General features: G+C 40.3%; 1 protein-coding gene across 1 annotated transcript in view; it reads right to left on the reverse strand.

Moving 5' to 3' along the window:
• EIF2AK4 (eukaryotic translation initiation factor 2 alpha kinase 4) overlaps positions 1-16593 on the reverse strand; it is a 123037-nt gene that overhangs the window by 36816 nt on the left and 69628 nt on the right. Inside the window, exons 16-21 of the mRNA XM_006831781.1 lie at positions 11527-11631; positions 7870-7927; positions 7296-7375; positions 5888-5989; positions 3472-3525; positions 483-719 (exon numbers count right to left, since the gene is read on the reverse strand). Coding sequence (XP_006831844.1) covers positions 483-719; positions 3472-3525; positions 5888-5989; positions 7296-7375; positions 7870-7927; positions 11527-11631 — 636 coding nt within the window. The remainder of the gene's footprint in view (positions 1-482; positions 720-3471; positions 3526-5887; positions 5990-7295; positions 7376-7869; positions 7928-11526; positions 11632-16593) is intronic.

Here is a 16593-nt window from a genome sequence, read left to right on the forward strand (position 1 = left end):
TCCACATGCAGCCAGCACTGAGAGCCACTCTCCTATCTGATTACAATCTGAACTGGTTGGGTGCTTTAGGTTCTAGGCCACTGGGCCAGGGGCCGAATCCCTAGATGCACCACTTCTTAATCTTTTAGGAGGGGGAGAAGTGGGAAGGAAGTGTGCTAAGAACTGTTAAGTAAATGATTAAAAGTGTGGCTCTTCTTTCCAGAATAATGTTGTTAAGTGCTGTTGAGTCAGTTCTGACTCAGAGACCCTGTGTAGGGTTTCCTTGGAGTGGCTGGTGAATTTGATCCAGTGACCCTGTGGTTGACTGCTCACCCTACAGCGCCACACCAGGACTACATGTACACAAATGTTACATGCACTTACTTATAGGGGTTTCATGACGCTCTGATGAAGAATTTATCATCCTTGCATTGATATCGGTACATTACAGGTTGAAGGCATTTAAATAATCCATTAGAAGAGTGGATCCCACTAAGTTCTACCTTTAGGATGTCACTGTCATAGGTGTAATCGATGGCAGGGGAGATGTGCTGGGAGAAGATATGGGCCATCATGGTGCGGTAAGCCTTCCCGTTCACGTTGGCCAGGGTGTGGTGCAGCACTTCGTGCAGCTCCGATTCCTCCATCTGGGGTGGGGGCAGCAGCTCGCTCTTCAGTAGCTCTGTGGCTGTGGGCCGCTTGGCTGGGTCGTGGTTCAACAGCCAGGAGATGACAGATTTCTGTATGGAATCCCAGGCACACCAGTGATAGGACACAGTGGAAATACACAAGAATTCAGCCTGACAAGTCAGTGGATGGTTTAAGACAAACAAAAGACACTACATGTGCAGCACTTGGTGCATTTTAACTGGTATTTTGGAAACCTCTGAATTTGCCATTTTCTTTCTACACTTATGACTATTACACCAAGTTGTGCAACAATGTAAAAATAATTTCTCAAAGGGTGAGATTCTTTTTGATAATTTATTGTCACAAACAACTCAACAACTATGGAGCAGAACACACAATACTGTGCAAAAAAGAGGTAAGTACATAAAACAAACAGTTTAAGATGTCTAATTTTAGTAGAAATTATGATATATATTTTGTTGTTGCTGTTAAGCACCATTAAGTCAGTTCCAACTCATAGCGACCCTGTAGAGGGTTTTCTAGGAGTTGCTGGTAAGCCTGAACCTCCGATCTTGCGGTTTACACTGACCTTGCTGCTCAGTTCATTAACCCACAGCACCACGCCAGTTCTCCAATATATACACAGTAACTGGGAATCCTTAAATCAGTAAAAAATATTTTGCTTTTATTATTTTCATCATTTAGGTTATTTTTGTTGGTACCATTCACTTGAGTTCTCTTCATTTATGTTACTGATTTGTTGTACTTTCATAGCTAACATCTCATTAAGCAGGGGATCATTTGAAAGCATTCTAAACCTCTGAAAGGTTCCTTAATGATTCTTAATTCTCTTATTTATACTAAGAAGTTTTAGTTAGAGGACTATTGAAGAGATTAGAGAACCTTAGTTTACAGATGAATCTTATTCACCTTCCAATTAAACATCATTAAAGTATTCTCCCCCACCCTCTGCCCCTACCTTAGGCTGAAATAAAAACATAAATGCTCTTGTGTTTTTAGTTTAATACAGGTCCTATGCCATGATGGACTGCTGGTGTGGCGCTGCAGGATAAGCACTGGACCGCAAGGTTGGTTTGAACCACAAGGTTGGTTCAAACCGACCTCACCAGTCGCTCCTAGGAAACTACAGGGTTGTTATGATTCTGAAGCAACTCAACGGCACCTAATAGCAACATGTCAAGATAGGTTAAGAAAAAAACAACAATCCATTGCCTTTGAGTTGATTCTGACTCAGAGCAATCCTCTAAGACAGAGTAGAACCATTCCATAGGGTTTCCAAGACTAAGTTTTTCGGAGGCAGACAGCCTTATCTTTTTCCCCTGAAGCAGCTGGTGGGTTTGAACTACACTGACATTAGCAACCCAAATGCTTAGCCCACTTTGCCATCAGAAGTCCTTATGATAGCTTTGTTGTTGTTGTTGTTAAGTGCTGTGGAGTCAGTTCTGACTCATAGCGACCCTGTACAGGGTTTTTGAGGAATGGCTGGTGGTGGGTTTGAACAGCTGACCTTGTGATTAGGAGTCCAGTGCTACAGCGGGACTCCTAGGATACCTTTAGAAGTGGAAACACTGAATAGAACTGATCTTGTTATACGTTCAGGCTACGAAATGGTCACTTCTAGACACACAGAAAGGACATATAGACACACAGAAAGGACTCCGTTTATATAAGTAATAATAGCTGTCAAAAAAAGCAGAAAATAAACTCAAAGTATTTTATAACGGTTCTTAACTACTTAACTAATGAGGTACAAGTAGGACCTACAGCCATAAATGCATTGCAGAAGGCTAGTGCTAACACAAATAAAGGGCATTTAATTCCTTTATTTTATGGGTGAGGAATATTAGAGTCTAGAAAGATTAATTACATGTCCATCCAGATTCATAATCAATAAGCAAGACATAATAAATTAATGTTCTAATCAGGTTTCTGTTCTTAATGATAATAACTTAAATAAGAAGTTTTGCACTGATTAAAATTGATAACAAAAGTCAGTTTAAGGATTAAACTACATGACAAGGGCATTAACCAATGAAGAAGGCCCCACCAAGACAAACCATCAGCACTAAGAGAAGGCACACCAGAAGCACCTATTAGCCAGAAGCCAATCTTAACCTACAGCACGGTTTTCTCTCTCTCACACACACATGTATTTAAGGTGTGGTGGAGAACTTTTTGCTTTAAAATACTGTAGCATCCAATTGTCTAGAAAATGCAACCCTCTCTTCACAATCTGAGGAGCTCTGGTAGCATAGTGGTTACGAATCGGGCTGCTAATCTTACCATTAGCAGTTCGAAACTACCAGCTGTTCCGCGGGAGAAAGATGAGGCTTCCTGCTCCCATAAAGATTTACAACTTCGGAAACCCTGTACAGGGTCGCTATGAGTTGGGACTGACTCCACAGCACATAACAACAACAAACAACTTCACAATCTGAGGTACTTCAACCACAGAACAGAAAAAATGATAAGTTTAAATATTTTTCCTTCTTCAAGCTCCAAGGTTTTTAGTTAGTTTTTTTTTTAAAAACAATAAACCTTAAAAAAACTCTCTCTTTTCTTTTACAATAGCAAAGCCAGGGGCCAAATAACACTTCAAAAATACAATGAACTACACAAAAGAACCCGGCAAGCTGTGAATTTTCTGTACCAGCCCTTGGCATTTTTATGGGGTATTTCAAGGCTAGTAACATTTAAGTGCTTCATCTTTTGATATTTTCTCCGCATTGTTCCCAAGCCATAAGAGAATGAGTGACAGAAGATTACTAATTGAAAAAGAAGGAAAGTAGTCATTAGAACCCAAAAGTGAAGGCATAGTAATGAAAGCTGTCAGAAAACTACCTGCTTTGTGTGCTCGCCATCATCGAAGTCTTCTGGAAACTTAGGTGAAGTGGGCTAAAAGGATATTACATTAAAATCAGCAAATGCAAGGCAGACTTCCACAAGCATTTATTCATCAGAAACAAGAATATACAATATACAAATACAAACTTGCTTACAAGGGAAGACTGAGTGAAACCTGCTGCCTGTTCGAACTATGTAAGGTAAGTCAGAAAGTATTGCTACTAGGGTTCCAGTTCATACATGTTGTTGTTGTTGTTGTTGTTAAGTGCCATCAAGTCCGTTCTGACCCATAGCGACTCTGTATAGGGTTTCCGAGGAGCTGCTGGTGAGCTTGAACCGTCAACCTTGCAGTTCAAACGGCTTTGCAGTCTGGCGCATTAACCCACAGCACCACACCAGGACTCCAGTTCATACTTGCACGGGTTTATTCCAAACAAACACGTTTACTCACGTCTCTGTGACGGGTGGATGGCTGAGATAAATTCTTGCAGTAAGTTGACAGGTTGCCTTAAAACAAAGCCCAATAAAAACAGGGGGATCTGCTGGGCCAGCTAAATTCAAGGATGAGAAGTCAGCTGAGAAGGTTACAGTGACAGTCTTTGAAGGACTTTATCAAAGGACACAGGATGATCAAAGGGGCTTATTATGAAGAAGTTTTAAGATAATTGAAAACTACCTTGGTGAGAAAAAGGTGAGGAAAGTTGTGCCAAGGAATTTTTTCCCCCATCAATACAGTGTACCTACTCATTCTTTAAGGGTAGCAAGGGCTGTTGTATGAGAATTTCATTGGGAAACTTTACTCCATTCAACCAATAGTTCTGATCATGTTCCTTCAGACTTCTGTTTGCTCTCCAAACTCTAAGAACATTTAAAAGGAACCTGGTTTGAGTCCCTCAAGGATAGCAAAACTGCGCTGAATTCTTCAGAGAAAGGTTCGAGTCAGAAACACTGCCTTCAGAAATGTATAGACCCAATATTGATACATACCATAAACATATGAGTTTGAAAGAGGTTATTTGTACATGGGTAACCACAGGGAGGAAGTTGCATGGAGGGAACTGCAATCATTGAGAGGAAACAAAGTGTATGATTTGCTGAATGTTAGCTGGTGATCTTGTCTGTAAACCTTCACTCAACTTACAACAAGTTAAAAGAAGTGTATAGGCTTAAATGGAGGATATATTGAGAAATAACAGCTTTACATTTTGATTTTTTTTTTTGCCTAAAAAAAGGGGGTCTATGATTTTGTAGCAATACTTTTTGACTCATCCTTGTATATGATATAGCTGCCCACACTGCATGGAAAAGAAAATCACTGTTTTCTTAGTTATAACGTACAATTAAACCTGATAGACACACGTGCTATACAGTGTTCAGCAAGAAAGAGGAAGGCTCCGTTCTCCTCTTGCTCATGAATATGGGAACCTAAATTATCATCCTCACCTTAACCTTCCTTTCCATTTTAATCTCAATGCCATTTTCCAGTGCCCACATTTAACTGCACACACTTTAGTGAGATCTTTTCTTTGGGCGATAACAGAGGCAAGGATTAATCCCCAGTACTCAAATAAAAATTCCATTCAGTGAAAAAAGTATGGCCAATTCGGATGGCTGATGTTTTCTCAGGTTCCTTCTTACTTCTGGTCCAAGTGGCATTCTTTAGACGCTGCTACACCAGGTCCATTTAAGTGTCATCTTTAATTTCTAGGACTGCTTATTCATTACCCTTATTACCCATCCACTCTGCTAATAACTGTATTGATTTGATAAAAATAAAACAATAAATTCTCTCTTTGTTTTAAAATAAAGAGCAAATCTCAACAATTAAAACAAAGTAATTATAAGCCAGCATCGTCTGCAGGTAGACAAAAAACAAAGTCGTTGTCATTGAGCTGATTCTGATTCAAGGCAACCCCACGTGTCACAGAGTGGAACTTCTCCAAGGGATTTTCTTGCCTGGGATCTTTACAGAAGCAAATCCTCAGGCCTCTTCTCTATGGCATCCCACCCTTAGGTTAGCAGCCAATTACAAACCACCTGGCCATCCAGGGACCTCTTCTGCAGGTAAGATTTCCCAAACTAAACAAAACTGTTTCTTATCATTGGAGGTGTGTAGCAGAGGAAGACTGCCACTTACTGGACATATAGAAGAGAGAGAAAAAAGACCTCTTCTCAGTGGAAGCAGTCTTTAATATTTGCCTACCAACATTTGTTTCTAAGACCTTAAGTGAGACAACTCCCCTGCTTAGAAAATGTTTTCCTGAAAATGAGATAACTGATCAGACTGGCAAGTCATTCACTAAAATTAGACTAGAACAGTCTCTTCTCTATAAGGCCCAGGAAAACACTCTAGATTCTGATCTCGATGATGCAGGTTAATGGGAGCGTGTGCAGTACAACATGTGATACATACATCTCTGAGCTGGCTGAGAACAAAGATCCTTTCTGAGGCTGTGACCATGGGGTGATAGGACATCTCAAAGAAGATAATACCCAGGCTGAAGAGATCCACTTTCTGAGGGAGAAATTGTACTTAATGAGTCTTGATATCAAAATATAATTTATCATAGAATTATAAGATTGAGCGTGGCTAGTTGGAATAAAATCTGCATAAATGGAAAACAAGCCACATTAGACAAATTTGGTAATTTACTTAAAAAAGTATACATATCAATGCTGAGTGAGACATTTTACATTTAGATGATGATAAAATATCTGGCTTGATCTCGCTTAACCTTTTCCTTAAAAATGAATTGCATCGGGTTTAGCTACACCGTTTAGCTATATTGCTATTGCTGCTGTAGTGCCATTAAGCTGGTTCCCATTTATAGTGACCCTGATGGGGTTTCTGAGGAGTTTCTGGTGGGTCTGAACCATGGACCTTGTGGTTCACAGTCCAGTGCTTATCCTACAGTGCCACACCAGGAGTCCTTAGCTATACAAAGATGTGGCTAAACATTGCCTGACGACTGAAAATAAAGGCTAAAGATAAAGGAAAACCCAACCTGTCATTAAAGTGTGCTTTGCATCTTCACTAGTCATCTTAAAAGTGAAGCATAGAACCAAATTTGCAGCTAATAGCAAAGGTCAACTGCTTACTGCAGAGGCCCATCAGTGAGGACTTACAAGGTTACCCCATGCCGGGATAGATTATTTTCAAGAAAAACTCTTAAAATGAATTTGGACTCAAGGACTAGCAGGAGAGCCTTTTGAATTATCCCCAGTGATCTCTGAAGTTTTAAAAACAAACACTCAGAAGGCCATTTTCTAAGCATGTTGACTGTAGAAAAGTAGAAACATATAGAAAAAGCACCTAGAATAGAAAGTATACAGAACTCCGTTACTCAGGGTTATTTACTACTGATGTTTGATATCTTATTTGTGCTTTTTCCTGTACACATATACACATGTACATACTATAAGACTTGAACCACACTATTGTTTGTAACTTTAAGTCATTTAATATAATGAGAATACTGTTCAAAACTATTGTGTTATTTTTCTAAAACATCATAATGACACATGGAAGTCAATCATATGGGGGTCCTATAATCTAACCAGTTCTCGCCTTTTAAACGTTGTTATTTTTCACTATCAGAAACAATGCTGTGACCACTCTCCTTTTTTACTGTTGTAAAACTACAGATCACACAGTATTTGCCAAGTCAACATTTCCATGTATATAATTTGGTGAGATCAATTACATAAGGAATGAGTCAATGGGTGACTGAACCCCAAATGCTGATCCTGCTGTTCTTACTACTAACTACTATATCTCACTCTTGAGTCATCCTCTTTTCCCCAAAAGGCTTCTCCTTTACCTGATTGTACGCTGATCTGGTGCTCCCTTGGACCTCTGGGCTTACATATAAAGCAGTGCCAACCATCCCAGTCAGATGACCTGTGTGGAGAGATAAGTAAGGAAAGCCTTCCAACAATAGGTTTATTGGATAAGGCAAATTTTTATTTTTAAAAAGGATATCTTAAGAGTGAAGCACAACACATAATGCAACATATTTTTTATAAGAGGGTTAATTGGAAATCATGCTTACCGCACAGGATGTGTTTCCTGTGGCAGAGGAGGGACAGTACCAAATGAAGAAGACCCCAGACAGACCCAGTCATGAGGTAGCCTCACATTACCACTCAGGGTTAAACATAGTATAACTTGTCTACCCACGAGAACCAGTTACCCTACTAACTTTAAGCATTAATTTCTAAGAGGTCTGAAGAACAGCGAGGGGAAAAATTAAAGCATTTTTATAATTCTTTTCAATAAATAAAACAATTATAATTTGCTTTGAATAAAATCTTTACAAATGGAAAACAGGTTTCAGGTTAAGAAGCTTTGTGCTTTCCAGTGTACTAGTTAACTAGCCATTCTTCTGAATTTACCTGAAGGGTCGGATTTAATCAAGTGATCTCCTGCCTGGTCATCTTGTTTGCCATCAGCCTGAAAACACAATTCAACCAAATGTCAGATAAAAATGTTCTGTTATTTTACAGGAACAGATTAATCCATTTCTAAATGAAAAATACTACACAGAATAAAAATACTTATAATAAAGCTTTTATCGAGTTCAAAAAATTGTGTTTGCTTAGTCAACCCACTAAGAGAAGGCTCACAAGAAACCTACTGAAATCAACAGAGATTTCAGATAAATTTTTGGTGTAGAAAGTTGACAGAAATACATTAAAATTTTTTTTTTTTTCATTGTGAATTGAGTGAAGAGAAGATAATCAGTTTTACATTCAACAAATCAAACACTTTGTTTCAGCTCAACAATTACAATCCCCTCCATGCCACAATAGTTTTCCCACTTTCTCCCTGTGGTTCCTATTTCTATTCCGCTCTCCTTCCCATCCCTTCTCAACTTTGTTCTTAGGTAAATGTTGTTTTTTTGATCGGGAATGTAGAAAGGTTAATCATTTCATAGTGAGCATAACTTACTAGTGTTGGTTCCCCCTGAACCCCCACCCCCACTCCCCCAATAGACATATCTCCCGCTTGGCTGAAAATTGGGTCACAAGGGTGAGTTCCTGTTCAGACCTAAAGGGTGATCGAGGGTCACAGTTTCGAGTTCCTCCAGTCTTTTACTGACCAGTACAGCCTGGTCTTTTTAAAAAATAATCTTGAGTTCCTCATTTCCCCTCACTCTATCTGTAGCCTTCTAATGTGAACACTTTCAGCATCTCTGATAGTGGTAGCCAGGTACCATCTAGGTCTTCTGGACTGAATGTCACAGTGACTGATATTCACAAGCATCTGCAAATTGTCATCACTCTTTTTTCCTTCCTCACATGGAGAGACAGATAGCTGCACCTAAAATGGCTGCTCATGAGCTTTGGAGATTCCAGATGCTGCTCACCAAAGTAGGATGCTGATCATTGTCCTTGTGGACTATGTTATACCAATTGACAATGGTGTCCCCAGAGATTATGGTCCTGAGTCCCCAGGCCCAGCAACTCATTGCCATGAGATGGTAGATGATAACTAAGAAGTTTTCATCATTTTGCCCCCTGCATGCTCCATCATCCATAGGTGGCGCTACGGGTTACTGCGCGGAACTGCAAAGTCGGTTTGAACCACAAGGTCAGCAGTTTAAGCTTACCAGCTGCTCCATGAAAACCCTATGCAGGATTGCTATGTGTTGAAACCAACTCAATGGCACTTAACAACAACAACATGCTCCATCATGGGAGCATGGCAGCTCCACATGACAAGCACTGGACTGGGAATTACAAGGTCTATAGTTTGAGCCTGCCAGCTGTTCTGCGGGGGCAGGGGGGAGAAAGATTTCTACTCCAGTGAAGACTGAAAGCCTCAGAAACCATATACAGACAGGGTGGTTGTGAGTTGAAGCCGACTTGATGGCACTTAACAACATGCTCTATCAGATTCATAGGTGCGTTTGCAGCAGTGGGGATTTGTGGGTATGATAGTGCTCAGCCTGTGTCTGTGTCCACGGATGGAACTGTAGGACACTGGTGCCAGGGCTGTGTATGAGCTCCCCTTTAGTCCTTGCATACCTTCCTGTGTCTTCAACTGTCTTCATCAGTCTCCTGCAAACCTCCCTCTTCTTGTACATTACCCTCCCTGTTACCCAGAACATGTATTGGTGTAGTGTTATAGGATAAGTACTGGACTGCAAGGTCAGTTGAACTACAAGGTTGGTGGTTCAAACTCACTAGCTGCTCCTAGGAAAACATCACCAACCTCCTCTAGCCAGTAAACTAGTCTCCCTTAACTCCCACCTCTGTTAATCATCAAAGAATATCTCTTTTAGCATGAAAACCCTTTCTTGAGTTTTTACAATAGTAGTCTCATACAATATTTATCCTTTTGTGATAGAATGAATATCACTCAGCATAATGTGGACTCCTGGTGTGGTGCTATAGGATGAGCACTGGACTGAGAACCACAGGGTCAGCAGTTCAAACCCACCAGCTGCTCTTTGGAAACCCTATACAGGGTCACTATGAGTAGAAACCGACTCAAGGGCACTTAACAACAACACAACAAATGTTCTCCAAGTTCATCCATGTTATGAAGTGTTTTGCAGATTCATCAATTGTGTAGCATTACATTGTTTGTATGTACCAAAATTGATCCATTCTTCCACTGATGGGCATTTTGGCTCTCCGTCTTTTTGCTATTATACCTGGATTGCGATGGGTTGGAACTGACTCAACGGCATTTAACAACCACAACCCCCACCCAAAATTAAAAAAAAAAATGGTGTATGTGTCTCACTGACCAAAAAAGCCAGGATTGTGTGACTCATGGAAAGGAGGATACGGGAGTGAACTTAATGGGGATCTTGGATGCCAAAGGGAATAATTTGGATTTGACCTGATTGGGACCACCACCAGGTATAACTGGAAGACCAGCTCTCTTTGGACACCCTGTACAGGGTTACTATGAGTCAGAGCCCATGTGACAGCACTTAACAACAACAACAACAAGCAATTTCTTCAGTGTGAAACTAATCAAACATGTAATCAAGATGTATTGATAATTACTGGCAATTGGAATATGAAGGTTGGAAACAAAGAGGATTAGTAGTTGGAAAATACAGCCTTGGTGACAGAAACAATTTAGTGTCTAGAGTCCTGTGTGTGACACTGTAAGACAAGTACTGGACTGCTAACCTCAAGGATGGCAGTTCAAACCCATGAGTTGTTCCTTGGAAACCTTGTATCTATACAGGGTCACTTTGCATTGGAACCAACTTGACGGCTTTTAACAACAAGAACGACAACAACGATGATGACTCTTAAATAAAACCATCATCTGATACTGAAAGCCTTGCAGCCTCTTTGTTCATTGCTCTCTACACATCCTAGTTTTAGTCAACCAGACAGGAAACATGCTGGTCTCCAGACAACCCACGTCTACTCATTTCAGGGCCTTAGCTCAGGCTGCTCCTTCTCGCTGATATCCTCTGCCCTGGTGCCAGTAAACGCTGTCCTTAATCTTTTCTCTGGACTCCCACCCACTCTTTAAGGCCCATCTGATATGCAGTGATCTTTTTACAGTCATTCTTGAGCCTTGCAACCCTGTGCAAATGTTCTCTTAGCTTCAAACTCTTACATCACTCTTGCTCTCACCTCACATTTAGCCTTGTATGTTCAATAACTATTATACAAAGTTGTGAAGAACAAGAATTTCCCAGACCATCTTCTCTAAAATGGATTTTCCTGGTGTTTTATGTTTTTAAACATCATTTCCCCAAACCCACTGAAAACCCTTTAAGTGTAAAGCATTTATTCCAGTGCCTGGCATGGCAGACAAGAATATAAAATTATTTCACAAGATATAGTATGTCTCTGATCTAAACAGCATCCACAAACCAGTCATTTCATTTCTCTCAAGTAGAATGTGTTCACTATAATACTGTCACAACTCAAAGCCTAAGAGATCATTTGCAGCTTGCTCTTTTAGACTATAATTTGCTGAGGATTACATGGCAGAGGTCAGAGAACTCAGTGACATTTTGTCTACGAACACTTTCACCTTTTCGATTACACTCTAATTTAAAAAATACTCACAGCAAAAGCTAGATGGTCTGTTGCCAAACCAAAATCACCTATTTTCACATGGTCATCGGAATCCAAAAAAATGTTGACAGGCTTCAAATCTCGGTGAATCATTCCCTGTTGGGAGATAGCAAAAAAACAAACAAACAACCCAGTCATTATTTTCCAAGCATAATCTGTAGTAATAGTTTCCTAATTTGAAAGACCAACCAAGGGATGAAAATCAGATGAGGTCTTTTCCCACAGACTTCGCTGGTCCAGGCTGTTTGGCCTCTGAAATGTCTCCTAACTGTTCAGCTAATGACCCCTTCCACCATCTCCCAGTTCTACCTGGTGGTGGTCCCAATCAGGTCAAATCCAAATCATTCCCTTTGCATCCAAGGCCCCCATTAAGTTCACTCCCTTATCCTCCTTTCTGTGTGTCATACAATCCCGGCTTTGGTCAGTGAGACACATACACCATTTTATTTTTTTTTATTCTTTTGGATGGGGGTTGTTGTTGTTGTTGTTAAATGCCATCGAGTCAGTTCCAACCCACTGCGACCTTGTATAGGGTTTACAAGGAGCGGCTGGTGAGTTTGAACTGCCAACCTTTCACCATAAGAATTAAGACTATGGCTAGGTCTAGGTTAGGGCTAGTGTTAGGGTTAGGGTTAGGACTAGGGTTGATGTAAGAAGCCCTGGTGTAGTGACTGCAAGGTCAGCAGTTCAAATTCACCAACTGCTCTGTGAGAGAAAGGCTTTCTGTTCCCATAAAGACTTAGAGCCTTGGAAACCCTACTCAGGGTCATTATGAGTGGGAAGTGACTCGATAGCATGCAGCAGCAGCAATAGGGTTAGTGCTAGGGTTGGGCTAGGACTAGGAGCGTTGGTCTAGGTTTAGGGTTACGGTTAGGTTTATTTTTATTTTATTCTTAAAATCTACTTGATTTCCTCTTCATTTGGAACTTTTGTAAATATATTATTCTCTCTTTTTACTTTCTAGGATTTTTTGTTGTTGTTGCAAATTGGTATATCTGGTTCTCCAGTATGGCGCTGTGGGCTAACGCATCAGACTGCAAAATTGTTTGAACTACAAGGTCAGTGGTTCAAGTTCACCAGCTGCTCCTTGGAAACCCTATACAGGGTCGCTATGGGTTGGAATCAACTCGACAGCACTGAACAACAACTATATTCAGTCTTACAGGTTTGTTTTAGGAATCCTTGTTGTAGGATAAGAACTGGACTGCTTACCACACAGGTCAGAGGTTCAAACTTTTCAAAACCCTATGCAGGGTCACTGTGAGCTGGAACCGACTCAATGCCCCATAACAATATATCCAAGTGACACTGTCATGTATGTTAGTCTTCAGTTGTTATTTCTCTGTCCAAAGAACTCCTTATAGGATTTTTTGTAATGTTGGTCTGGTATTTTTTTTATAAATTCTATTGTTTAGTTGGCAATGTCCTAACTTTGCTGTTATATTTGATAAGCAATTTTGCTGGGTTTATGATTCTTGGTTGTAATTTTTTTCTTTCAGAGTTTTATATGTCACATTGTCTTCATGCCTACAGTTTCTGCTAAGACATCAGAGCTCAATCTTATTAGTTCTCCTTTATAGGTAACTGAGTTTTTCCCGAGCTGTTCTCAATATTCTTTCCTTGTCTTTAATTTTGAAAAGTTTGATTATAATATGTGTTGGTGATTTCCTTTTGGGATCTATCCTGCTTGAAGTTAGTTTAACTTCTTGAAGGGCTATCTTCTCATTTTTTATGATACTAGGTAAGTTTTCTTCTAACAACTTTGGAACAATTTCTTTTTTTCTTGTCTCTTCCTACCACCTGTAAGCTATTCTTCTTGATAGTGTCCCACATAAATCTTAAGATTTCTTTGAATTTTTCTATTATTTTTTCTTATTGTTCCTCTGTTGTTTGTTGTTGTTAAGAGCTGTCAAGTTGGTTCTGATTCACAGTGACCCTATATAGGGTTTCCAAGGAGCACCTGGTAAGCTTGACCTGCCGACCTTGTGGTATAAATTGACCTTGCAGTCCAGTGCCTTAACTCAAGTGCCAGACCAGGACTCCTTAGCGTTCCTCTAGTAGATGAATATCTAGAAGATTTGTCTTCAAGTTCAGCAATTTGGCATTCATTGACTTAATTCTATTTCTTTGCCCTTTCAATGTACTATCTATTCTGAAGTCTTAGTTTACTCATCTGACTTTCTAACTGCTGTTTTCGTAAAGATTTTTCATTTCTTCTGTGAGTTTGTTTTTGTAGTATGGTTCTGAATTCTTGTAAAGTTTTCTCTGTGTTCTCCTTGGTCTTTTTCTCAATCAGTTGAAGGTACCTAAATATAATTTTTCTGGATTTATTTTTCAAGTAGTTCTGATGCCATTTCTGGTGTTATATTTTCTGACTCTGTATTTTGGTCATTTGTTTGATGCATACTATCTTGTTTCTTCATGTAAGCAGAAACTGTTTTCTTGGAGATATTGTGGTATGGGTGTATTTATATTTAATTGATGATTGTATGTAGGTGTATTTTCAGTCACTCATTACCTGTCTTGTTATGGGTGTGACGAAGACTGGAAGTGTGAACCGAGTTCTCTGTTCACTGTTTGTGGAGCATATGCCTCCACAAAAAGGGGTAGTACACCTGGCACCTGACCCCAAGAAGAGCTGAGGTTGTGCAGAAGGGAGTATCACTGGCTGCTGAGCTGGTAAGAGCAGGGACTCACAAGGCTACCAGAAGGGCATGGAACAAGGGAGAGACCCACCCCCTTGCTGCCAACCTTCAGCTGAGTCCTGTGCCTGCAGCTCACTGTATCAAGAACCTCTCTCAACAGCTCAAGATGGCTGCACTGCTCCACACCAGCTAACAGCCTGCCTGTTTTCCTCTGTCGCTGCTCCTGTTGAGCTTCCTTTTCTAGCTGACATTGAAGCCACCTCTTTGTCCTGGCTTCTTTAGCTTATGGTTCCAGGGTCACCTACTGATTCTTTTGGTCTCCCATGTCTTTGTTGCACAGGGTCTGCTTGGTTGAGTCTGCCTACTCTGCCATCTTACTGTAGAAGTCTATACCATTTTCATTCTTTTTATTCTGTTCTTTATAATTATTCCTGCTGCCTAGGAAAACCCCCTGGCTTTTTTTTGAATTATCTGAATTGTACCAACACTTCTAGGTGCCAACTCGCTGATGATGCCTTCTATGATAATGCTAACTGTGGTGCAGTGAATTATTAATGTCTCTTCTAGCCACAGTCTGTAATGGCCACCAAACATTTTTGCCCTGCTGGGTCTGTGTAACAGAAGGTGGGAGGAGATACTGATAAGATAAATAATTCAGCTATAGATATTAACAGAGTAAACATAATTATAAAAATTCGGAACTCTATTGTTAAACGCCATCAAGCTGGTTCCAACACTGTACAGAGTTTTTGAGGAGTAGCTGGTGGGCCTGAACTGCCGATCCTACAGTGCCACACAGTATAAAATGAAACATCTCATAAGCAGGATTGGGGATATTACTACCATCAAGGAGGAGCCAGGAAGGGAGCACACTCTTTGGTACCTGAGATCTCTGATCATTGAACCTCCAATACCCAGGGACAGAAAGCTATGACACTGAAGGAGTAGCAGAGGACAGCAGCAGCAGCAGAACCAAGAACCAGAGCGCAAGACAGAGCAGTGGACTTCCCAGCTCATGGAGCAAGTAAAGCTGAGTGACTTTGGGCAGGAAGCTTGCTTGTAGAGTGGGGTGCCTCTAGGCACTTAGGTAGGAGAGCTAGGTCTACTGATCCCTGGGGCTAAAGCCGAGTGCCTTCAGACTGAGGTTTATGGTGGCATGGAGTGTCCTATGTGCATTTGTCAGCATTGGCAGAACAACTGTGCTCTGAGCATTTCTGACCCTGAACTGTGACCTAATAAACCCATCATTCTGAGTATGGTGTCATGAGTCCTGTATGCCCATTGCAACACATTATCAAACCCAACCGAGGATCAAGATTGTGGGAGGGATGGTGTATGCCTCACATATTTGCACAATTTTGCATTTCCAGAGCATAAGGCAGGTGCTCAAAGATTATCTGTCACATGAACACTGCTGTTTTCCCTTCTTATCAGCTCATCATACTTATTGGTTCATGTATTATAAAACAGAAAATACTTAAATGGAATTAAAAACTCTTTATTCTATAATCTCTTTTACTATTATACGAAGTTAATTTTAGCTCCCTCAAAAAAACAGTGGTCCCTCTCAAGCCTGGGGTGTGTCACATAGTCATGACACTCTGTAATTTTAGGTATGACCCAGTACTGGATGCCCAGTGGACAATCAGTAAGTCCCAAGGCAATTACATTGAGAGGGAAAGAGCACATGGGCATGGCTCTAGGACCTCAGGATTCTACCACAGCGATAGAACTGTAACGGCCCTCATTACAACCCTTTTTTGTTTACTTTTAAATTTCCAACCTTGAAGATTCTGCTTCCACTAAATCATTTATAAGCTAGATAAGTATAAATTATAGCTCTGAATTCTTGGTATAAATATGGCCACAATCAACATTTTAGGTGAAAGAAAATTGAGGCAAAGGAAAAACAAATACATTCATATTGGCTGATGGCACTACAGTCTCACTTTAAAAAATATAAATAAGTAATGTTTCATTCTAAAATGAGGCCCATTAGCATTCACAATGTAATGGCAATTTCTAGCTTTAAGATGACATTTTGTGTGACACACTGTGTTCCTCTTTTTCTACTCTTATCAGATAACTAACTGTGTCTTCCCACATTCCTAGGAAGGGCAGCACTAATTCAGTTAGAATCCAATTCGTTGGCAAGTACTGATCACACTCTCACTTTATTCTAAACAGTTCAGTGAACCATCCTCACATTTCATCCACATTCAAATATTTCCTCCTTACCTAGGGACCAGAACACTTTTCCTTTAAGGGCCAGAGAGCAAATACTGGGGGCTTGACAGGCTACAGAGTCTCTATCACAACGACTCCACTCTGCTGGTGCAGCATGAAATCAATCAGAAAATCGAGAAACAAATGGGTGTGGTGACTGTGTCCCAATAAAACTTTATTTATTTAT

Source organism: Chrysochloris asiatica, unplaced genomic scaffold (assembly GCF_000296735.1).
Source record: "Chrysochloris asiatica unplaced genomic scaffold, ChrAsi1.0 scaffold00004, whole genome shotgun sequence".
Classification (NCBI taxonomy): Eukaryota; Metazoa; Chordata; class Mammalia; order Afrosoricida; family Chrysochloridae; genus Chrysochloris; species Chrysochloris asiatica.